General features: G+C 30.6%; 1 protein-coding gene across 1 annotated transcript; it reads right to left on the bottom strand.

Annotated features, from left to right (window-relative positions):
* Window positions 1-11,984: 11,984 nt before the first annotated feature.
* On the bottom strand, window positions 11,985-13,415 carry LOC114402396 (early nodulin-75-like). The gene has a single exon (XM_028364946.1). The coding sequence runs from the start codon at window positions 13,384-13,386 to the stop codon at window positions 12,235-12,237; it is 1,152 nt and encodes a 383-aa protein (XP_028220747.1). The 5' UTR covers window positions 13,387-13,415; the 3' UTR covers window positions 11,985-12,234.
* Window positions 13,416-25,044: the final 11,629 nt, after the last annotated feature.

Raw genomic sequence — 25,044 nt, forward strand, 5'->3', positions numbered from 1 at the left:
TAAGCACATCCAATATGCAAATGTGCTATTAAATGAAAAAATAATGTAGTTTATTCGACTGATTATAACTTTCTATATTTCAAGTTTGTTTGTTAAAATTAAATAATAAATTAATTAAAAGTTAAATAGTTAACTAAACACTGTTAATAATAAATTGTTAAGTTATTAAACTAAAAATATTTAATAAAATTTAGCGATTGAATTTTTTTATTTTTTTGTAATTAAAGTCTTTGAAACTTTAACTTATCGTTCGTGAAATCCTGATGTATAGAGAAAAAGTATAGTATAATTTATAACTTTAGATTCTACCTTGAAAAACATATAAAAAAAGCGTTATAAATTAATATTGAGAAAAAATTTAATTTTTTTAAATGTATTTAATTTAATCAAATAAGTTTGTAAACTAATTAACTATATTATAGTTTAATAAACATGTATTGTGAGTGCAAAAATCTGTAGACAATTAATCAATAAGAAATTAATATAATTATTAAAGCTCGAAATTATTAATTAAATTGGAATATATTATATAAAGTATACTTTGTTTGACATAAATATCTAAAAAAATATTTAATATGACAGGACAATATAACGATTAGTTATTAAATATTTGTGCAAGACCCTAAGACCATATATGATTGTCGTAGCATAACATAGCTTTCAGGTTTCACCCATTGGTCACTTTATATTATCCCATTGGCTTTAGCGGCGTCTTTTACCATTTTACCGTGGCCAAAACCGGGTATAAAGGGGGCTGGTGGATGCAAAAGTGCCGAGAAAAAGAAAAAACAGAGCAACTACTCAATTCTTTACTCTGTTTTAATGACAAATAAGTTATAAGAAATAGTTTTTATTGTGGGTTGGAATTAGTGACCAGGGCGCGCAGGACCACTTTTAATGTTTGATTGAAGCAAGACATGGTCCCATTAAGGTGACATTTCCGGTTGTTAACGTGATGCATGAAATGGGACAAGCATCTTTTTTGTAAATGAGAAAAAGATAGTATATAACATGACACATTAGTTTTCAAATTTTCTAATCGATTGTGTTCAAAACAAGTGGCAGGGCTACTTTGACACCAGGTTGAGCTAAGTTTGTCTTGTAAGCACAACCGCATCTACGAATCATAGACTTTGACGTACAGCACATTAATAAGCTGAGGATGTAATACCAAATTTTACTTGTTCCATAGGGAATTAAAAATAACAACATAATAAAAAAAAAGGATTAGCAGCAATTTTTTATATGGAGAAAATGTCACAAAGGAAAACACCAGGAAATAGCCTATGTGAGTTGGTGGGTTTTCTAGAATTTTATCAAATCTGTTTGGGGTAGAGAACCGTAAAAGAGTTTTTCTCTTCACCTGTTAGAGTCCAACTTTGAAGCAAAAGAAGCGTCTTCAAATTTTGGTGTAACAGAACTAGTTAGACATGTAATATTCGGTTTTTCATAAAAAATAAATAAAAAGAGTTTTAAAAAAATAATGGTGCTTTTTTAATTAAATAAATGTTGGGAAAATGATTTTATTAATTAAAATAATACTTTTTGAAATAAATAAAATAAATATATGTTTCAGAAAATAAAGAAAAATTTTAATGTGTTATTTATTTATTTAAAAGGAATTAAAGAGAATTCCTTTTGTATAAAAAAATAAAATAAATAAAAATAGAGTAAATAATAAGCTCCGAGTACCATAATTAGTAAAAATAAATATATTAATTCATTTTTTACAATGTCGCTCTTTTTTCCTTGCAAATTCAATTCGGTTTCTCTTTTTTCTTTCTCAAAATCTTTTCTCTTTTTTCCACATATACTCGAATTGTCTCAGTAAAATTATAATCTCGGATTCATTAACCGTTGGATTGTCTTGACATTTGGACAACATCTTCAGAACTCATTTTTGCATAATTACACCGTTGCGATTTGAGCAATAATGTCTGTAGAGAGATCGGTTTTCCCCTCGCCCAGAGACAATATAATTAAGGATTTAATCCCTTTTCTCAAACACTTGGAAACCCTAGCACAACAACCAGAAGAAAAGTTTTAGAAATTTTAGAAAACCACTAGAGATGATGCTATTGTTGTCGGACTACACACGTGAGTTCGCTTAGAAGTAAGGAATGAGTTACTAATATTTTGAGATTAGAATAAACATGTGTGAATCCCTATGAATTCCAATTTTATTCTTATTCTTTTATTCGCGAATTGACTGTATTTGACAAACCAATTGATGTCCTGATGCAAAATTATTGTGAAATTGATATGTTCTTGTGTTGAGTGTGAAACCTAGAAATTGGGTCTTTTCTAGTTGACGTGAATTGGTGAAATTAAGTAAGGAGAGATTGACCGTAAGAAGGAGTGATATATTGATTTTTGTATTTTTCCCCTTCTCATGCTTTTTAGGATTTTTTTTTAATATAGTTTGGAATTAATATTATAATTTGGAATGAATAGGCAAACAGAATGACATTCTCGATCATTGTTTTAGTTTTAATATTTAGTATGAGTTTATATATTGTTTCGTATTGTTATTCTTTAAAATTGGCCAAATTCTATTTAACTATAAGGTTCTTTGAAAGTTTTAGTGAATCCTTGGTACTATTTTGTTTGATTATATTTCACTTTGTAAATTCATGATTATAATATTTGTGTTTAGTTGTTTATATATTGTGTGTGTTTATATATGCAATACTACTTGTATATTATGAATTGCGATTGAGATTGAATATAAGTGATAAGTTGAACATGTGTTAATTTGTGGGATACACGTGAACATGTGATGGTGAATTGTGACGTTGGGAGGTGTTAAATTATAGACATGGGATATGATTGTGAATAAGTGTGTGAGGTGTTAAAAGGAAAGTGTAGGGTTCCAAGTTAGGAACCTGAGGTGTTAAATTATAGCGCAATGTGAAAGGTGTTAAAAGGAAAGTGTAGGATTCCAAGTTAGGAATATGATGTGTTAAATTGTAGCACAATGGGTGAGGTATTAGAAGGAAAGTGTAGGATTCCAAGTTAAGAACCTAAGGGTTAAATTATAGTGCATTGTGTTAAACGTGTTTGAAAATAAGTGTGAGGTCGTGTGTATCGTATAATTCATGAGCAGTGTTTGCATGTAAAATTTGTTTTAGGGGTTGGACTCAAATCGGAAAGGTGAAACCCAAACGAATTCTTTGGAGTTTAGACCTTGGGGGTAAATACACCCAGTTTGAATGTTCATTTAAGCCTATGTTGATCTCATATGATTGAAACATTCTCACAAAACAGAGTGACCCTGACTAGTCACCTTATAATTTCACTTAGTGAGAATGACCTGACATACCCATTATGTGACATGTCTTGTTATGTACTCCTAGGCGTCCTAGTGTTGTTTTTCATTGACATGGTATCGGATTGCATATAAGATTGAGTTTTAATGTATCTGTTACATAACATGTGTATAATGATTATTGTGACTTGCTACATGATGATAGATATTGAATTGTGTGAGGGTGAGATGTTGTGTTGTACTTAAGATTTGTTGTTCTGAACAGGCGATTAATGCGAAGGTTTGAAATGTGATGTTGTAATTAAATCCTTGTGACAAGTGATGTTACACGATGAGTGATAAAATTATGCGAATTGTGCTAAGTTGAGTTTGTTATACTTATATTATATATGTGTGTCTTTGTTAATCTTTACATGTTTAGGAATGTGATAACTCACTCCTCTGTGTTGTTTGTGTTTGAATCCCGTGATGATCTCGAACCCTGTGTTCGTAAGAACAAAATACTTTGATAAGATGTGACATTGGGGTATGAGTTTCTGTTTTATTTGCATGATGTTCCAAACATGTCATTTTACTTTATTTTATTCTGCGACTTAACTTGAATCCTTTTTTAAACTTGAACAACCCTGATTTAAGTCAGAAATATTTTTATATCTTTAATTGATAAGTTTTTAATTTTATAGTTAACGTGAATATGAATCTTTTACTTACGTGAACTTCTTTATGTTTATTGAATAAAATTATTTTATGTAATTCTATATTTTCATATAATTTATTATATAAATATGTTTATCAGAATAGAAGGCATCATAAAACACTTCTTCAATCTTATGACTTATTTGAATATTAATTATAATAATCATGTGACCTGCGTTAAAATTTCAGAAGGCATCATAAAACACTTCTTCAATATTATTTCCCATATGTACTTCTTTACAATATTAAATATTAAATTTTTTTTATTCCTAATTTATATTTAATGTTTTAATACAATTCGAGGAAATTTGTCAATAATAATGTAAGTTTAGTGATTATTAATTAAATCATTAAAATTTTGTTTATCTTATCTCAAAATTTATATGAATAGGATTGACTTTTGATGAGAAAGCGAATTAAGCGTAACACATTTTTCCTCTTATTTGTAGTCAGCCAATATATCGAGCGACATTAATCAACAACTTGCAGAGCTGATATAATATTGTCCTTTTAGAGACTTTTGCTTTTAGTAGCTGCGATCTGAAATGGGATTTTTTTTTCTTTTTTTTGGCTGAGAGGAAACTTCCTGGATTGATTTTAATCTAAATTCTAAAACCATATCAATGGTCTTTGTGCTATTTTACTCACTATTTGCCATCTCATCCCTTGTAATAAAAAGACAATATCAATGGTTATCACAAATTAACACAGCCCGTGATGCTCTGCACCCACCCCGAACCTCAGAAAATTCCATCCAACATGCATAAACATGAAAGAACAGTGAGAGGCTGGGTGGCCCCATAATCAGATTTCATAACTGTTAACTATTCTTGGATTATTTGTCAAAAAAATGGGGATGGGGATAAGTAATTTCTTTTTGCCCAAAATGGTAATGGTATAAAGTTATCTTTTGTTAAAAATAATGATAAATCTCTATTGCAGATCATGAATGCTAAGAAAGTAATATTTTTCTTTCAACATCAATTTATTTCATATTTAAAAGTCAATTAAAATTCAAATTTTATCATTTAATTAAAGAATACAAACCTTATCACTTGCATCCGTGAATGTTGGTGAGGATAAGTTATTTTTTAGCTTGACTTTTAAATGCAAATTTTTACTTTTATGCAAATATACTACGATAAAATCAGTACTTCTACTCAATAACTTATATGCCTCTCTCACAGGAGAATGGCATAGTTACTCTCATGTCATCAAATCCATTCATTGGTTTACAATAGTTTTTCTAATTTCCAAATCTTACAAATAGAGTGAAGGAGCTAGATAATTCATAAGGTTGTATGTGATAATTATGAGATACTTAAACTTTTTTTTGGATGGGAAACAGTAATAAATTTTTTAAACTATTTCGTTTGATACGTTTGATGGATAAAATTTTTGTTTTTATTTTATTTTTAGGGAATTAACCCGTTATGCCACAACTACTAAACAGGGCAAGTAGAGAATTTTAACTTGTCTTTCTAATGAAAATTTACTCAATTTGTAATTTTATTTTAAGTAAGATATTTATCAATAGAAAATCACGAGAATAATTCTTGAAAAAGTAAAATATTAATTAAAGGACAACTTTTCTTCCTACCAATGACATACAAATATTGATCTATTCAATTGATCAAGAATGGAATCTCTATCATATATTAAAGGACACAAGCTACTAGTCAATTGTGTCATTCTTGATTCTAAATATGGTGGTTGGAGGGGACTTCTAGATGCAAAAGTCTCAACAAAGTCATCCATATGGTGGTGGAATTTGTGTGCAATTTGTGGAGGAAAGTATAATTCTAATTGGTTTTCGTCAAACTCCAAATGGGATATTGGTATCGGTGACAAAATTCTTTTTTGGCATGATACTTAGGCGAGTGAACTTCCCCTTGCCTCTACGTATCTTAGGCTTTTCATATTATCGGAGCAACAATTTGATACTACTCAAAATATGAGTTTTTGGGAGGATGGTAGATGGAAGTGGAATCTCATGTGGCGGAGACCACGTATTGTTTGGGAAGAAGCTCTTTGTGTTGCAATGCATGAAAAGATAGAGGCTTTTTTCTCTAAATCCTTCTCAAGATTCATGGGTTTGGTAGCAAGGTCCTAATTCCACATACACAGCTAACTTGGGTTATTGGGCTATTCGTGAAGTTTCAGTTGATAGTCAACCTCAAGCAATCTTCACCAAGATCTGGAACATGCATGTTCCTCAAAAAGTGCAAATTTTTGTTTGGAGATTTGTTCAGAAAAGGTTGCCTTGCAGAGGAGAGGTGTCCTTTTAAGCTCCTTGAATTGCCCACTTTGTAACTCAGACATAGAATCAATTGAGCATGTCTTTTTTCTTTGTCATCTCACTAGTGAAATCTGGACTGCATGCTACAACTGGCTAGGGGAGTCCATTGTGCAACCTGAATCTGCAGCAGAACTTCATTTTATGCAGCATTGGGGACCTCTGTCCTCTAAAAGAAGGGGAGAAGTGAGATTGATCATCTGGGCATCGGTGACTTGGAATATCTGGAAAATATGCAACCTGTGTCTTTAAACAGGGAAACTTAGATGGTGATAAGCTGATACAAGATATAAAGTTCTTTATTTGGTTCTGGTTGAAGAACCTAATGCAGATGGAAATTGGATCTTTCTCTATGTGGCAAACAACCATGCAGTATTGTTTAACAGATAGTCTTTGCTCAAGATAGGTGAGACCTATATACATTCACCAGGAGTGATTATCGGTCATATTCTTTGCATGCATTTGATGCTTGTTCTCATGAAGGGTGGAAAAATTAATAGCCAATTTTGTATATTTTTCTGTAACTTCTCTTTGTTAATTTGTGAAGGGAGCATTTATTTTTGGTTGTTGACTCAGGAGTACTGATTGCCTCTTAATAAAAACGACTAATCAAACTTCTTAAGAAGAGAGAAACAGAAATTAGGTGAAGTTTTAGGATCTATTGGACAATAATTAAATAATTTAATTTAAATACACCAAAAAAGGAAAGACTTTTACGCTAACATCTAATCATGATGATCCAAGATTTTTTTTAAAAAAATCATAATAATTCTGTTCACATTTATAGTAACTGTTTTAAAACCTATGTCTAATGTAATTTTTAATTATTTTTATATTAATCATATATAGATATTAAACTCATAATCAAATGATAATTTTTTTAAAGTAAGATACCATTTGCATTTGACTTGTTTTATGAATCATGATTACATGGCCTACTTAGGCCTAAATCTCAACCAAACTTTTTGAGTTGATATCTAAAGATCAAATTGCGTCCAACGACGAATTGTCATTAAAATATTTTAAAGAAAATAAAACACGAGGATATCACGTGTTAGTTGAGCAAAATGTGCTCATGCATTTTGTTGTCATTTTTATAGAAAAGGGTATGTTTTATTTTCAAACTTTTTTGGGGTACAAATTACAAATTACAAAAGTTGTACTAGGAAAAATTAACAGCGTTGTCTTTATGTAGATTTATCTGTTCTCGGTCAACACTCAACATATATAACGATTGAGCTTGTCCACCATTGCAAGGCCGTGACCCTTATCATGGACCGAAGTTAAAACCCGATTTCGCACTTGGACCGGAATAAAAAGGTTGAAATATTTTTTTGTATCATTTATCTTATTTTTGAGTTTCAGTTTATCTTTTAAATCTAAGAAAATTTAGTTTGATCTCTTAAAGTACTGCAAATTCATGTGATAAACTAACATAAATTTCAACTTAATCTAAGATACTTCAACGGATCAAAATAAAAACATTTTAAACTTCACATCGAACTACAGAAAAATTAAAACAAATGAACAAGACAAGGATCAAATTGTATTTGAAAAAAAAAAACAAATTAGGCTTTGCATAGGACCCACACACAGAAAATTAAATTATTTTAATTAGGTTGGCTGGACCAATCAAAGTTGTTATGATTATGTAAGAAACAAAAACAACACATTCCTATTTTCATTCCTACTCATTACTTGGGCAAAACTATTTTTTTTTTATATTAAAAACATGTAAAGTAAAATGTTAATAGAAACAAGAAAGAAAAAGGAAGCACATTTTCTTATTTATTTTTGACAAATTAACTTTACATGCATACCAAACGGGCCTTCGTTTGCACCCTAATTGTTAATTGTTAGAGCTGCAAAGAAAAAGGTTATGATTGCAACAATCAGGATTACACCTACAATAATAAGAAAATCCTCTTGCAGTTTCCATCAATGACACCAAAATAATGAAGATAGCAAGAAGCAACCACCACACTAACTTCGTCATCTTCAACAAAATTCTAGTTGTACCTCAACTTTGTTTGCCAAGAAAAATCTCAAGGTTTTCCTTATATTTTAATCTCAACTTTGTTATCACTCATCAAAGAAACTTCGTGTGCATTTATATTTTGCTTCCTATATCCCATTGCATTACATTATGGATTGGACTTTTTGTGATGCAATGGAGTTTAGGAAGCAAAATATAGAGACTTAGGAAACAACAATCCAAAATACAATGGCTTATTGGATTTTTCTCTGAACTTTAATCCAAAATACAATGGCTTATTGGCTTCATTGTTGCCTCTTGCCCCTTCAAGTTGTTTCTTGTATCTTTTCTGGAATGGTTTTTTTACCTTTCAGATTGACAATTCCGGAAGCCAAAATATATAATCATTCTAGAATGTAATTTTACATTTGGGGTTGTCATATTCCAGAAACAAAAAAGAGAGGTGCAGGAAACAATTTGGAAGTGCAGGAAACAACAGCCTTGTTTCTTTTCTCCTAGAGAAGGTAGAGATCCCAACTGAGACCATGGTTTTCATTCATGGATCTAGGCCCAACTGAAGCATTCTACATCCTTTTTTTTTCATTCATGTGCTTATAGTTCGAATCTATAAATTAGATGAAGCCTAATTCCTTAAGCCAATATATTATATTATATAGATATGCGGGTACCAGCAGTACCAAATAAAACAGATATACAAGGTATTTGCCCAACAAGCGTTCAATCCCTGGCAATACAACTAACGGTTTTGAGATACCGTAAATCCCTCCCAGCTACTTATCCCACCCCGATACATTAACAAAGCACACCAACCAAATATTACAATCCCTGCAGGCATACATAAGTGGATTCGAATGCCATTCAAACAGTGACGAATGAAAATCACATCTTTTAGCAGTTAACCATGTCCATTATCGAAAAACAATTACCTCCATATATAACTGAATCCACATGCATCCAACAAATCTCTAAAAATGATGTTGTTTCGCATTGTTATTCTTATTTCGTTAAGTAATACTTAACTAAGCAATGAAATAAAAGATTTCAAGAAATTCATAGACCCGATGCTCTATCCCCAGACACACTCCCAAATTATGGCAAACTACTCTAATTCTAACCTACAACTACTTTTCTAATTTTCGTGCAATTCGAGATCAAATTTTGAGGGCTATAGGAATTAAAGAATTACAATGAGTATAAAGATAAACGCACACACACAAAAAAAAAAAAAAATAGCACACTGACCTGTGTTTTGCACAGTAAGTGAAAATAGCTTAATTTTTTAATAAGAAATTATAAAATACAAAGAGAGAGAAAATACAAAATGAAAAATGACATAGTAACATGTACCCAAATTCTTGGACAGTTTCTATATAAATATAGAAGATTTGAAAGTTATTATTTGGTGTAAGTATAAAAGTTTGACATCAAACACGAATTGATCCTAATGCATGTATGGACATAATCAACTAATGTTAAGTGTCAATCTTTTTCCCTTATACCAATCAATAATTTTTGTAGAAGAAAAATTAAACAATGTAACCAGAATTAGAAATTCATATAAAATATAATATATCAAGTTTATGAAATTTGATACAAATAAAAAACTAATCAATGCTTTATCTTAATACCTTATTTTTGACCGATCGAATAATAATTATTTAAAATATAAATAAATATTCAGTACTACATAACAAACCAACAAATCTCATTATATCAGGAACAGGTACATACCTCCTTCCACTTGGCTTGTAATTAAAGGTTCAAACCACATAAACTGGGCATGCATTTATAGTAGTACTAGTACCTTGGTCGGTGGAATCAAGAAAATTAAAGTTATTACACAAATCAATATAATATATAATATACAAATAATAAACTAGAAAAATCTGGAAGAAGCCTGAGCGGAGCAGGTAGTCGGTGTGATTTGGCCAATCCGTTAAAAAGGGCGACGAAAATGGCGCGTAGTTTGTTTTTTCAGGCTATAGGAAGGCACGTAGTTTTTTCGCAAAGCTTGAAGAGTCGCTATTTTTATTTTAACTTCATAACACACATAGAAGTTGATATTTGTTTAATATAAAGGGTTTTGGTAAGAACATTAAAGTTGTAAAATAGATGAACATGGTCGTAGTTAATATGTATTTTATCTTTTGTTTCTCGATCCTATTTATACTCATTTATTTCAATGTCAAGAAACAGGGTTGGAAATACCACGATTTCTAATGTTAAGAATTTTTGAAAGACAAATGAATTCTATTACTTAAAGTAAATAAAGAATACTCTAATAACTCATATATACATAAAACAAAAATAGATGAAGTTCGATCTAAACTATATACGTCTTTAAAATAGACTGAGAAATACAACTAGAGGGATGGGCATATACTATTCTGCAAAGTGCAAACCTACAATTGAGACTATATATGAAACAAATCCTACGGTATTGGCATCAAGACATCCAATCAATTCAGCACCTTATTATACTACCAAACTGAAGAAGTAAAAGATGAGCAATAGATATTAGTATAAATTCCTGGACTTAGGTACAAGCATTTTTTTTAACACTTTTGCAGAGGATACGTTTTCAACGCCAATTTCCCAGACCTTTTTTCTCTAGGATAGGATTATGCTATTTCTGTAACAATATCTCACAACATATTATAAGAAGAAAAGAGAGAAAAATATTGAATAATGTGATGAAAAGAGATAAGAAATGAGTTATAATAAAATGTTGTAGAGAATTTGAGTAGGAATGCCTTTGATCTTTTGCCTTATAAATTGTCAAGTGATTCACTAATTAAGATTTTTTTATATTTACTGTGGCTGCTGGACAACCTATATTTGGAGTATAATTTGAAAAGATTCTAACATTCTGCTCCTGATATTTCACATTTGCTATCCAGATAATGCATTCGTTACGTTGCTTAGACTTGCATATATATAGATAATAAGACGAAACATAAAAGGTTGGTTCATTTACCTTTTGAATTATAACATGCCCACATGCACAAGGTAATTGGTACCAAAACAACTCTCTTAAATTAGATCAATTGACATTCTTGAGCATGATCTGCTTCTACTATTAACAGTACGGTACTTTTTTATTTGTATGAATTCTCTTACAGAAAGATGCTTCCAAAGGCCATGTTTGAAAATTCAGTTTCTCATCAAAATTAAACAAGGTATTAATTCATGGGTGAAAACTTTTATGCTTGCAAATCAATCTTGATTTGATTGTGTAAAGTTGCACGTGCCATGTCAAGAATACGCATATCTCTGTTAGAATACTACACTAACGTCAAATATAGATTTTCATCACCCATCCATATCGATCACTGTTGACGTGCATATGAAAATATTTGTGTAGACCTTAATTTAAGCAGGCCAATCAATTAACAGCTAACATGCATGTTATTGCTTTTGGATTTAACAATTATATAAATACCGAGTAATATTTGTCTGTTACCCAATTTGAGTAAACAAGGTACACCAAAAAACTATCATATCATGATTGGTTTGAGTAAAATTATCTGATTCGAATCTTTCAAATAAGATCTTACATTTGAATAGTTTTGTAAATGAAAAAAAAACTTGATTAAAAGAAGAGATTTAATAAAAAAAATGATAAGTCAGATTTTTAAACAATATAAAAAAAAGAAATGACAAATACATACAAAATTATGTTTAATTTTTAATTTTTTAACAAGTAAAGACAAGAGATTTAAGGATAGAGAAAAATTATTGTAGTCATAGGTTCTCCCACTAATAATTGACATTACAATATGATTGCTGAAAAGAGAAATTGAAGTTATTACACAGAGGTATATAGCCTTTATTTTAAAGAACTACTACATGCAGAAGTGACATATTATATTGTACTTCAACTCACATCTTAAAAGTGCTTCCTAAACGCAAACAAAAAACTTTATATGACAAACGATTGCTCTAACTTTGAATAGACCAAATGCCACTGGTTTATTATTAGTTTTTCTTTGATGGTGGATAGTGGCCATAAGGTGGGGGATTGTAGATCGGTGGCTTCACCAAGGGAGGTGGCTCGTAAAGTGGTGGTTTCTCGTAAGGAGGTTTGTAAAAGGGAGGCTTTTCAAATGGTGGTGGCTTCACCAAAGGAGGTGGCTCGTATACTGGTGGTTTCTCGAAAGGAGGTTTGTAAATGGGTGGCTTCTCATGAGGAGGCTGGTACACTGGTGGTGGCTTCTCATAAGGGGGTTCATACAATGGTGGTGGGCACACTACTGGGGGTGGTTTCTCATAAGGGGGTTGAAATGCTGGTGGTGGCTTCTCATGTGGAGGTTCATACACTGGTGGTGGTTTCTCATGAGGTGGTTGATATTTTGGTGGTGGCTTCTCATGAGGAGGTTGGTATTCTGGTGGCGGTTTTTCATGTGGTGGATTCTCATAAGGGGGTTTCTCATGAGGTGGTGGTTTGTACTCTGGTGGTGGCTTCTCATGAGGAGGTTGATATTTTGGTGGTGATTTTTCATGTGGTGGATTCTCATGAGGTGGTTTGTACTCTGGTGGTGGCTTCTCATGAGGTGGTTGATATTCTGGTGGAGGCTTCTCATGAGGTGGCTGGTACTCTGGTGGAGGCTTCTCGTGGGGTGGCTGGTACTCTGGTGGAGGCTTCTCATGGGGTGGTTCGTACTCTGGTGGTGGTTTTTCATGGGGTGGTTCGTACTCTGGTGGTGGTTTTTCATGGGGTGGTTCGTACTCTGGTGGCGGTTTCTCATTTGGTGGTTGGTACTCTGGTGGCGGCTTCTCATTTGGTGGTTGGTACACCGGTGGTGGCTTCTCATAGGGTGGTTGGTACACTGGTGGTGGCTTCTCATATGGAGGCTGGTACACTGGTGGTGGCTTCTCATATGGAGGCTGGTACACTGGTGGTGGCTTCTCATATGGAGGCTGGTACACTGGTGGAGGGTAGAATGGAGGTTTATATAATGGTGGTGGGTTTTCAGTTGGTGGAGGCTCATAGCTGGGTGGAGGTTCATATATGGGTGGTTTCTCAATTGGAGGAGGCTCATAAATGGGTGGAAAGAAATTAGCCAACACTGGAGTAGTGAGAATCACCACCCCAAACAGGAACAACACGAGTGAGTGTACACAAGTCATGTCTCAACTTGTAGTGAAGAAAAGTGGTAACAACTGCAAAGTATTTGTAGGGAAAGACACGTGAATTTTTTTTTATTAAGGTCATTAATCTTTTTGTTTTTTTTATTATATACATAATAATATTAAAATCCCCAAGTCAAAGTGTAGCAGGTATAATTTGTGTTCTGATACCGATTAAGTACCCCCGGAATGGCCTTCCCACTTATTTAGGTTTAATTGACTCTAGTAGGAATTATGCTCAGGTAATGGGATTAATTATTGTGCAAAACTCACATTTCTGAGTTTTGTGTGCAGAAATTCAAACAATGACTGTGTAAATATATAAATATAAATAGCTTATCTAAAATTATATGCGAATATGAAAGTTGAATATGCTTCGTATAGATAATGGAAATTAAGGTGAATGCTGCCCAATGTTTATATATCTTCATTACAAACAGCAAATTAAAGAAGTTGATTTTAATGAAGTGAATGTTTTCTTTCCTTTTATTCTCATTTTTTTGTGTGTGACTGATTGAATAGTAAAAAATAGAATGATGATGATGATGAATTAATTTAGCTAATTAAACAGAAACGTTTATATAAATGGATTTTGTAAAATAGGTTGCACAAGTTGTCCTTGTATTTATAACCACTAGCCATGAATCAAAGCAATAGAGATATGCGAGAGGAATCGAGCACCTGCATGTACCTGCGAACAAGTTTCTGGTTTCAAATGCATGAGAAGAATTAATGCTACTGCCAAGAGATAGTGATTTTTAAGTGGGATTCTTTTCCACCGAGGCTTTATAGATTGTGTAAATTTTAGCAATTTATTCTTATATTATAAAATTTAATCAATATCACTCAACAAAAGTGTTTTTAGTAATTATTTTTGAATATTTTTAATAAAAGTGTTTTTAGGAATTATTTTTGTTAAAATTGGATTACATGTGTTATTCCAATTCTATATATTGACTATTTAAATATATTTTTTGTTTTTAATTAATTTTAATTTGATTTAACATCTAACATAAAAAGTTTTTTTTTCTTAACTTATTTCAAATCACTCTTTTTATTTTATTTTATTTTTTATCTTTATTGATGTACTTTATTTGAAACCGCTTATTTCTTTCAATGCCATTTTAATCATTATTTTTAAAATAGTTTTTAATATATATTTTTAAAGAAATTAGCAATCATTCAATCATTAAAAATAATATTATATCATAATATAAATTATTTATCATAAACTTCACATATATTTTGGTATTTTTATGTCTCCTAGATTATAAGCTTAATGTTTCAGTAGCATTGCTCTTTATAAAATGAGTTAACGTCTCCAATTTCAGCCGTGAGTAATCGTACACAACCTGTGCATGCAAATATTTTTGCCAATTTTATGTTGGAAAATTAAAGAATGCAGCTTCAGTCACATATATCATCAGCGGATATACAGCAAAAGCTATCACGAGAAGCTGATGAAATCGGGGACAACTTGGATCCTCCCCAACTGTACTCAGTCCAATCAGCAGTCAAGCCTCTTATAATAACGAGGTGTTCTTAAGGTATGCTTGGATTATTCTTAGTAGGGTGTTTATAAATAGATTCAGATAAATAAAAATCAAGCCCATAGGGTTGACCCTTCGCTCTTCAATCTCATGACTTTCCCTTCTTAGTTACATTCTAAGCTTTATGCAGATGCCCTTGGGGTGTTGTTCCTTAGGGGCAGTTGGTTTTCTCTTATTTTTCTGTGGTCTGTCCTTTTCTTTTGTGATATATATATATATATATATATAAACTCAAACGATTAACATAATGGTATATTACGTTTATATGAAAAAAATAACTTATTTAATGAGAAATTTTTTATTTAATTTTCTTTTAAATAAAAAATTTTCTTGAATAAATTGTAATTATGCACTAAGGATGAGATTAGTCTCTGCTCTAGTAAAATTTAAAAATACTTCTTACAACATAAATTTGTTTTTTTTTAACAAATGGAAATTAAGCTAAATATAAGCCTATTTTTATTAGTAAATGTTGATTTTGATGTGTATTTATTGAAATTTCGACTTTAAGTATTCTGATATATGTGATTTAAAATTTTGTACTTTAATTTTTAAGGACGTATACAACTATGTTTTTTTTAATTTTTAAAATTTCTCTCAGCAAACATGAAGTACGTACGAGATCCACCGCCACAATTTTGTCACTTGTAACCAGCAAAAAGTTTTTTATTTAAATATTTTAGTAATAGTAAAGGCTTTTTTACTTGCACGTAACTGACAAGTATATAAGGTCATATATCATATTCTTATGGAGCTGTTGTTGCTGAAAAAACTCCAAAAGAAAATGTGGAATGATATTTATAGTTAATGTTCCACAAGCTAGCTCTTGCTGCGTTGGCCAAATTTGGATTTGATTAGGTTTCACAGTCCATAATTAATTTGCTGCCAAATTTGAGCACAGTATCTCCAACACATCAAAGTTGATGCATATCTAGATCAATTCTTATGAAAAATATTTTACTGAAAGAGATTATATTATATCCTCTTTGATAATCTTTTCATTTCAGAAGGAATTCTTTTTTTATTGCGGGCTGATAGTTAATTTTAATATACATCAAAATTTAGATCTATTCTTTATTTCATACTGTAATCCATCCTCATCAAAGCTTTAGCTCCTTTAAAATAGAAATCAAAGCTTTAGCTTATAGCCATATTAATATAGATGGATCTGTGTAATTTTGTCGGAGAAAGTGATATGTTAACTAATCTTTGAAAATAATTGAAGCATGTATAGGCAGGTCTTGCTTGTTAGCGAAAGGTCAAGAAACTGTTCATTTTTTCAAGTACTAGTTAGCCATACCGGAATCTAACAGAACCCAGCTTAATAATCAATCATATAATATTATTAAGTGAATCAGTGAATGTTCTCATCTTTTAGAGCCAATCATGCAGAAAGAGTTGGATACAAATTGGATTTGATTTTTTGAAAATGAAAATAGATTTAAAGGGGAAAAAAGTTATAATTATTGAATAATTAAATAGCCTCATTTTCGTCTATGAAATTGTGGAACGCGGACATAGTAGTTCTTGAAGTTAAAAAAAAAGGCAAATAAAACCCTAAAATTGAATTTGTTAAGTTAGTTTCTACCATTAACCATCCAATAACTTTCTTAACAAATGTGCAATGTGGTGGTACTTATCTGCCAATTTAACAATCACATGTGCTACCGCACAACACATGGCTACCGAGTTAAAGATACATTATTAGCAAATAGATCAAAATGAAAATTTTAGGGGATGTTTGGATTTACAATAATAACGGTAAAACTTCATAGACCAAAATGACTAATTTGGTAACTGAAACACATTAAATTATTTGGTCATGATATATTTGTCCATCAAGCAATCGAAAAATTTAATATCAGATTCGTTTTTTTATCGTTGATAATTGTTTTGTATACTTGATTTTTACACTTACATTTCATAACAATGATCTCATTTCTCTCTTTTAATGCTTAGTTTTATACCAATAAAATAAGATTTAATATCTTTTGAGGTTTTCAATTTAATGAAATTAATTTTAATGAATTCATTAATTTTATTTGTGCATCAATATTGGAATTGGAGAATTTGAAGTTGAAGTAGCTGGCTCAGCTCAAGTAAGAACAACAAGGAAGGTCATGTGGCAAGCATTTGAAAGTTGAAATGGCTAAATTCAAGTTTCTGAAGGTGCTTAACGAGTTAATTTTGTACTAAGTCCAAATCCTCATTGACAAGACAATTGTAAGAATTTCTATAATTGGGCTTAGTTAGCATTTGCAAGCTGAGTGATAATCGTCAAATATGATTTAATTTCACACATGATTTGAGACAATTATATACCATTTTTAATACATTGAGCTTTGTTTTTACTAAAAAATTAGGATAAATCATAAACTAACACTTAGGATCTTTGTTTTGTTTGTTTTAGATCTTTTTGTAGGAGATTTTATAGGAAATTGAGTAAAAAAGACAAGTGGTGTTCTGCTCGCTTAAGCATGATTTGTTGTGCGTTTAAGCGAGTCAAGATAAAATCAATTGAAGAAGACATTAACTTGTCTCTCTTAAGCACAACTATTGAGCGAAAGAAATTTAAAGGATTTATGATGAAGTTAAGCTCGCTTAAGTGTGACACGTTATGTGCTTAAGAGAGCTAAGTTAATGAGAAACTTTACATTCACTAGAGGTTCTCACTTAAGCCTAAGTCTCAAGGTTCTTAAGCTAAACAATCAAGCCAATGAAGAAATACAAAGATCTCACTTAAGCGCAACATTCTGTGCACTTAAGCAATGAGAGTTAGAAGCTGAAGAATTTAATAATAGAAGGTCTCGCATAAGTGAGATGTAACTCATGCTTAAGTGAGTAGGTCACGATAAACCCAAACCCATATCAGAATATAAAATAACTTAGGTCTAATTAAAAGAGCATTCTAGTGCGTTTAGAGATCAACTTTCTGGCAAAGAATAGAACCATTCTTAAGACTTTTTGCTTAGTTTGATTAGGCATTTGTATGATTACTTTTGGCCATTATAATCAGGCTACGAGTAGCTAATCTCCTCATATGTCGAGATTGGAAAGAATAACCTAATTTCATGTAATACACTTTCTTAATACAATTATTCAGTTTTATTATTATTCTTCTTTTTCTCTTAATACTTGTTTTAGATTGATCACCTATTATTTGATCTTAGGAATTGATAGTTTAGTCAACAGACATTCATTTGATTCTCGAACCGAGAAGAATACCCAATTGGAATTGATTCTAGACATAGGTGAATACCAATTAGGCTTTATTAATTCTTAAACATTAATTTTGGTTGCTTAGGTTGATTTGTCAAGCCATTGAGAACTAATTTAAATAGGTTAGACTCTTTCGCCTACGACATTAGGATTAGAGTATGACTGTGAATAAGGAATAAGTTGCATGAATAATTGGGTTGATTAAAATTATTGCATTGAAAAAGGGGGAAACCAAATCCAACCCTAGTTGTTTGAATCATCCATTTCAACCAACAACACTGTGATTGCACTATTATTATTCTCTTTTAATTACTTGCATTTATTCTTACATTGTTCTTTTGGTATTCAAATACAAACCATTGAGAGATACTTTTACAAACCTTAGTCTTTTAATTGGAATTGCCCAGATAATCACTAATCCTTTGGTAGACGACTTGAACGCAAGTCCTAATACTATTTAAAAAAATCCCTAACATTAAGCTAGATGTAACTTTCGTCAGTGTAAAAGTGATGGTCCACTTAGTGAGTGATGTTTGTGCTAAGTGAGCTACCCGTTTTGCAAAAAAGAAAAAACAGAGATTCTTAGGCTATATAAGACATTTTTAACATTGGGAAAAAAAGGGGAATTAACCTAAGGTTTTATGTGGCATCTAACGCTCCCATTTACTTTCATTTTCCATTTTCTTCATTTTTTTCTCCATTTTCCTATCCTCCATTGTCTATTTTTATGCCCCTCATGGGAATGAGTTGAGAAACTAGTCTATCCTTTGTTGGGGGAATTTGTGTACTAAAGCTTACTCTTATGTAGATAATTTTATATTTTTCCAGTGTTTATTTTTATGTTATTGCTTCTTTCTACTTTGATTGCTTGTTTTATGACTTGACACCCTAATTTAATTATGTTTTTATTGTCAATGGAAAATGCTTGAAAAATTAGTTTTGAATAAAACATCTAATAAATATCTCATCTAGAAATGAAGAGATGTTTGTCAATATCATTAGTGATCAACCATATGAACATGTTTCATAGTTAAAATGTCATTGGAAAATGCTTTTTGACTAAGATCTGAAAGTAGTATCTAATGTGTGTTTTATCTAGGGATGAAATAACACTTGTTAGCCTCAATAAATCCTTGTTCTTGGATTAATCTAAGTGGTTTAGCTTGATTTGCTAAAAAATTAAGAGTTGAGTAAAGTTACTTAGACTCTCTCGCATGAGAGATTATGGTTAGAGCACCATAGCGAGTTAAGATAGCATTAGGGTGAATATTGGATAAAGAAAATCTATATAACTACTAAGATTGTTAGCTTAGTGTAGTCAAATCCTCAACATTTCATTTATTTTTGTATTTAGCACATTTTGCCCACCAACTATTTGTGTTTTTGCTCACCTTTAATTTTATTTTTAGTTTAGGACCAACTTTGCCCGGAACTTGAATTTACACAAATAGCTTGATACGAATAAGTTATTGTGAACACGATACTCAAACTTTCTGTTTGGTACTATTTTACATGATACTTTGGTATGTTTGTCAAGAAGTTATCAGTCGTGAGACTTATTTTTCACTTAATTTTTATTATATTTATCATTCTTTTTGGTTCAAACATTATTTAGGTTTTATATTATTTAGATAAATGAATTTAATGAAACAATTTTTACATCTTAAATTAATAAAAAAATAATTAAAATTGTGTCCTAAAATTAAAAACCATCATAATTTCAGAAAGATCATTTTAACTTACTTAAAAAAAATATACGTCACCTTACTTTCCAACATACGTGATGTTAGGCGTTTTGGGACTTAAATAAAGAAGCACAGATTGATGTTTTGATGTGTTTCCATCTGTAAATCCTAAAAAGGTTTATATCATCTGTCCTTTCCGCTTACATGTCTATATCAAAAAAATTAGAGAGAAACAGCTGGACCCTTTGTTGATTTTGTGTATAGGTTTGGTGAATATGATTTAGACCCGTAGAGATATTAATTATAGTTCTTATCATGTCATTGTCTTCAACCAGAAACCAGTGAATTGAAGTAGGCGGGTCGGCACTGTAAAATAATATAAAAAGTTTGTCCCTTCTAACATTAGTTTTTTTTAAGTGCAAATTTTTTATTTTACATACAATCATGTAATAAAATATGATAAAAACTGCTTTTTAAATAAGAATTGTAAATGTCTAGTTAATTTATTTATATGATGGTATAAAATTTTACTACTAGATCAAAATCAATTTCCTTATTGGTAATTTTAATCAGTTTTTTAGTGAGTTGTTATTCACACCTCCAAAATTGCTATTATCACCACCCACGTTAGTGGCTTTTGCCAAATTCCAATAATATTACTTTCCATTAAAATATTGTACATGTATAACAGAAAGATACTTGTGCTGTAATGTATGGGATGGAAAACAAATATATGCAACATAAGTGTGATTATGATGTACACATATACAACGGAGTCATATTTTTATTGCATATATTTTTTACCTCTTACGTGGGGTGTGAAGAAAAATGGAGAAGGATAGAGGGAAAGAGAAAGAGGAGGGGATGTGGGGGAAATGCTGGTAGGGGCAAATACGTTCTTTCATAGAATTTTATAAAAGTAGAGGGTGAGAATAGCAACCCTTAAGCAAATTAGTTCGATCCCACTTGTTTGGCAAGGAAGCCCGTCGGTCAACTCTAATCCACTCAGGGAATTGCTTTGTGTATCCAATACAAGACTTAATTTCAACATTTTTCTTCCATAAAACTCATACAGATTATGAAGATTATGAAGATCTGTATGGGTCCATAAGATTTTTAATTTTTTTTTTAAAAAAAATATATTTTTTAAATTAATTTAAAATTAATGATCTATGCGAGACTTAAATTTATGACTTTTGCATTATTAACACAACGTTCAACTAAATTAATAGGTTAATTATGTTATAAAATAATTAATACCGCTATATATAACACTAAAATTTATAATGTATATTTAATACACATATAAGTTTACATAATAAATTTTGTGACAATTAATTTTGTTCTAATATATTTAATGCACCAAAATTAATTGCTACAAAATTTATTATATAAATTTATACGTATTATATATAACGACATTTATTTTATAACATAATTGATTTATTAGTTCAGTTGATTAAAATATTTTGTTAATAACATGAAAGTTATATGATTTTTTTATCCGTAAGAATCAAATATATGTACCATGAGTTTATTACAACTTATACACTTTGATTAACCAACTTAGTTACAATACCTTGGTAAAAAATATTATGTTTGGTAAAAAAATAATGGTTTACAGAACTAAATATAAGATTTGATTCTAAAATATTATGTTTGTTTAAGAATCAATGCTATTAGTGAACAAAAATAACCTATTCAAAATCAGGATATGAAAATGGAGTCTCTAAGAATGTTCTTTAAAAATTTAGAAGTTTGTTATTTATAACAATGTTATTAGACTCATCTCAACTTAATATTTTTTTTTACAAAAAACGAGGAGACACAAAGGTTGTTAGGAGAGGACATCTCAACAATGTTGGCACTTTCCTCCCACCAACCAAAACTACACCCCCAAATATCATTAATCAAAAAAAGGAAACAAACAAGAAGTATGAGGGGACAAAAAAATCAAACACATAAAAATAGAACTTATCTAATTCTATAGTTAGCAAGATCTTTCATATTTATGTCAAATTTCTAACAAAATTATCAGAGATATTAGGAGGGTGGAGATGGAGACACAAATTATATGTATATCAACAAATCATTAGTGTGAGTGAAATTAAATTTGATCTCCTTAAATAAAATAAAAAAATATGATTTGAAGAGACGATTTCATTAAAAGTAACAATTAAATTTTCTGATAGAGATTATTTATAGACACCAATAACAAGTTTAAAAGAAAAATACAGATTTTATAAATGTATTGGTCTACAAAATAATTCATCAACTGTGTTTTGGTTACTATCTTTACACACTGATTTCCTTTCATTTCAAAGGAACTACTATAATACAACAACTTAAAATCATGGCAAGTTTACTTTGTGAGCCAAGTGATCAATGCAATCCGTCAATCCCACTAGCATTACATAATTAAAGAATAAATACACCAAACTCTTCCCAGATCGACCTCCTCAGCAAATGATATCGAGCAATGCTATAGAATACGTAGCAGCCATTATAGATTCTTTTGGAATCTTTCACATCTGAAAATACTCCTGGGGGCACTAATTTATCGTTTGTGACTAGGATATCACGCATGCAGTGCCATAAGAATAATTTCATTTTATTTGGAATGGCCAGTTTTCAAACAACCTATAAAATAAGCGTTGTTCCTAGTTCCTAGTTGAAGAATCAGTAGCTTTGAAATCTTTACCATAAATCCTTTTCCATTACATTACCAAATGAGGACTATGTACAGTTAAGCAACCATGAACCATATGGTTCTCATGTTATAGTTTCAAATACGCAAAAGGGTTTTGTTTTATGATATTGATATCCACATCTCAGGATAGTAAAAACTGCTCCATTAAAGGAACATTTACATGCCACTAACTAATGTCATCAATAAATAGATACTAGTATTTTCAAGCATTAGTTAACAAATATGAAAAAATTAAGATTTAAATATCTTTTTAATCCTAGTGTTTTTTTAGTTTTTCATCCTTATAAAATTATCTTTTTATTTGTAGTTCTTATAAATTGTTTGTTTTATGTTTCGTCTTAAAGTACTTTAAATAATATTTTTTATAGTAAAAAAATATTATTTAAAGCGTTATAAAGATAAAAAAACAAAAACAAGCATAATTTAAAAGGATTAAAAATAAAAAAATAATTTTAGAAGAACGAAAAAAAAATTAAATTGTAAGAACTGAAAATATATTTAAGGAAAAAATAAACAAGGGTGTAAATGGTCGAGCGTTTACAGCAGCACGGTTCCTTCAGAAATTTCTAACAAGGAAATATAGACTTCAAAGTCAATGATCTAGGGACGCATTTTTTGCTTCTGTCAATTCTTGTAATTATAAAAATACAATTCATTGTGTGCCAAAGAGCTAAGAGGAGACACCATAATTGTCATTAATTGTTGTTGGCAAGAAGCATTATGGACTGAAAAAATTGTTGATTTATCGAAATTTACCTAATGCCGAACTTGACCTTGTATATCCAAAACCCATTTGATGTTACATTCGTTATTCCACTTCAGAAGAATAGAATATAGCTAGACATCAGCAAAAATTAAATAGGTGCAAGGTGCATTCCTGACAATTGATATGCTTCGATCTTAATTTTTTCATAGCAAAAGCATGAGATATGAAAGCAGTAAATTGATCTAAAACGTACCAATGTACCATATTCGGCAGAAAGATTAGTTGAATATGGGATGTGGCAACACACAATGCACATGTTTCATTCAGACCCAGAAAATGAATTTCTAGCAAGTTTTAACCTTTTAGGCAACATGTTTGTAATTAAGTGGATAATCACATTAGTAAGAGTAATGCATCAAAATTTTGAAACTTTTCAAAAACATTCATTTTGAAAGTCATTAAGGATGTGTTTGATTTAACATTTAGGTTGAACGGACACACATTTTAATGCATGTTTTGTGAGAAGGATTTTTGATTCAATGACCTTTTGAAAATCTTCTAATCTTACAACAAACCTGCACTAAAACATGTGCAATATTTAGTCACAGAAAACAGGCATTCCGGAAGAGAAAATGTATATTAGTATAGTATAATTTTTTTTATATGACAAGGAAGGAAGAGAAAAGAAATATTTGTAAGATAAGATGAAAAGTCGTAAAAAGAGAGAAAAAAAAAGTTACTTTTTATACATGATTGGCGTATGAAAAAAATAAGCATATCAACCCCCTCTCTCTCATCCAGCATAACGCAGGTCAACAGCGGAGTAAATCGAGTTGACCTATTTTTTCACCCTTACTAAAAATGTCATGGTACAATCGGAAACACTTTTTTGCCAAAATTATCAAACAAATAGCATTAAAAAAACTGGTCATCATGTTTACCACAAGTTTACAAAATTATTAAACTATCTAATATTCCAACAACTTTACAAAATTATTAAACAATCTAATATTCCTACAAGTTTACTTTATACCATTATTCTTTAGGTTTGTTTAACCTAAGTTAACCGTTCTAAAAAATTCGTTTCAAACGCCAATCGCAGTACAAACTCAAAACTTGGTTCTGTTTAATATTCCAGAAACGATGCCCACAGCCCAGCTCATGATTCCTGGCAGGCAAGATGTTCTTCTTTTGATAGAACGAACTTTCAATTTAATTGTAAAATTTGAACATCGCTAAATCAAATATAAAAGAAAATAAAAAATGTGTAGTTCAACACAAAATTTACAATACTTACGCGTATACTAAACAAAAAAAATTATTTATGATAGTGTACACAAATTATTTCAATATCTTTTTCAGTCTCTATCTTCAAGGTCAATATAAATATAATATGTGTAAATAATCTTTTTTAGTCTATAAAAATACTATAAAGATATCACGTGAATAATTGATGTAAGATTAATAATTTTATGTCTAAGTCCTATATATGCAAATATCTTAAATATTTTTGATAGAGAACTTTATCCCATGATCGAGTATGATTTTCTCTAAAATACTATATACCTAAATTCCTCATTACCTGGCCCTAGTGGCTGATCATAATTAACTCTTAATATCATCTATAGTATCTAATTAAATTGATTATGACACTATCATGATGCACGGAGACGTGGCTTGTTACTTATTTAACTTGTTGACAAATATGGCCAATAGATTGGTGCATGCGACTAGTGGCGGGTAGTGTTTCCATCACACTATGATGATTAAGCAATTGGCTTGTTTAGT

Source organism: Glycine soja, chromosome 20, assembly GCF_004193775.1.
Source record: "Glycine soja cultivar W05 chromosome 20, ASM419377v2, whole genome shotgun sequence".
In the NCBI taxonomy this organism is placed as follows: Eukaryota; Viridiplantae; Streptophyta; class Magnoliopsida; order Fabales; family Fabaceae; genus Glycine; species Glycine soja.

Excerpts from the sequence above, each read along its gene's own strand:
- LOC114402396 (XM_028364946.1), bottom strand. The coding sequence starts at position 13,386 with ATGACTTGTGTACACTCACTCGTGTTGTTCCTGTTTGGGGTGGTGATT.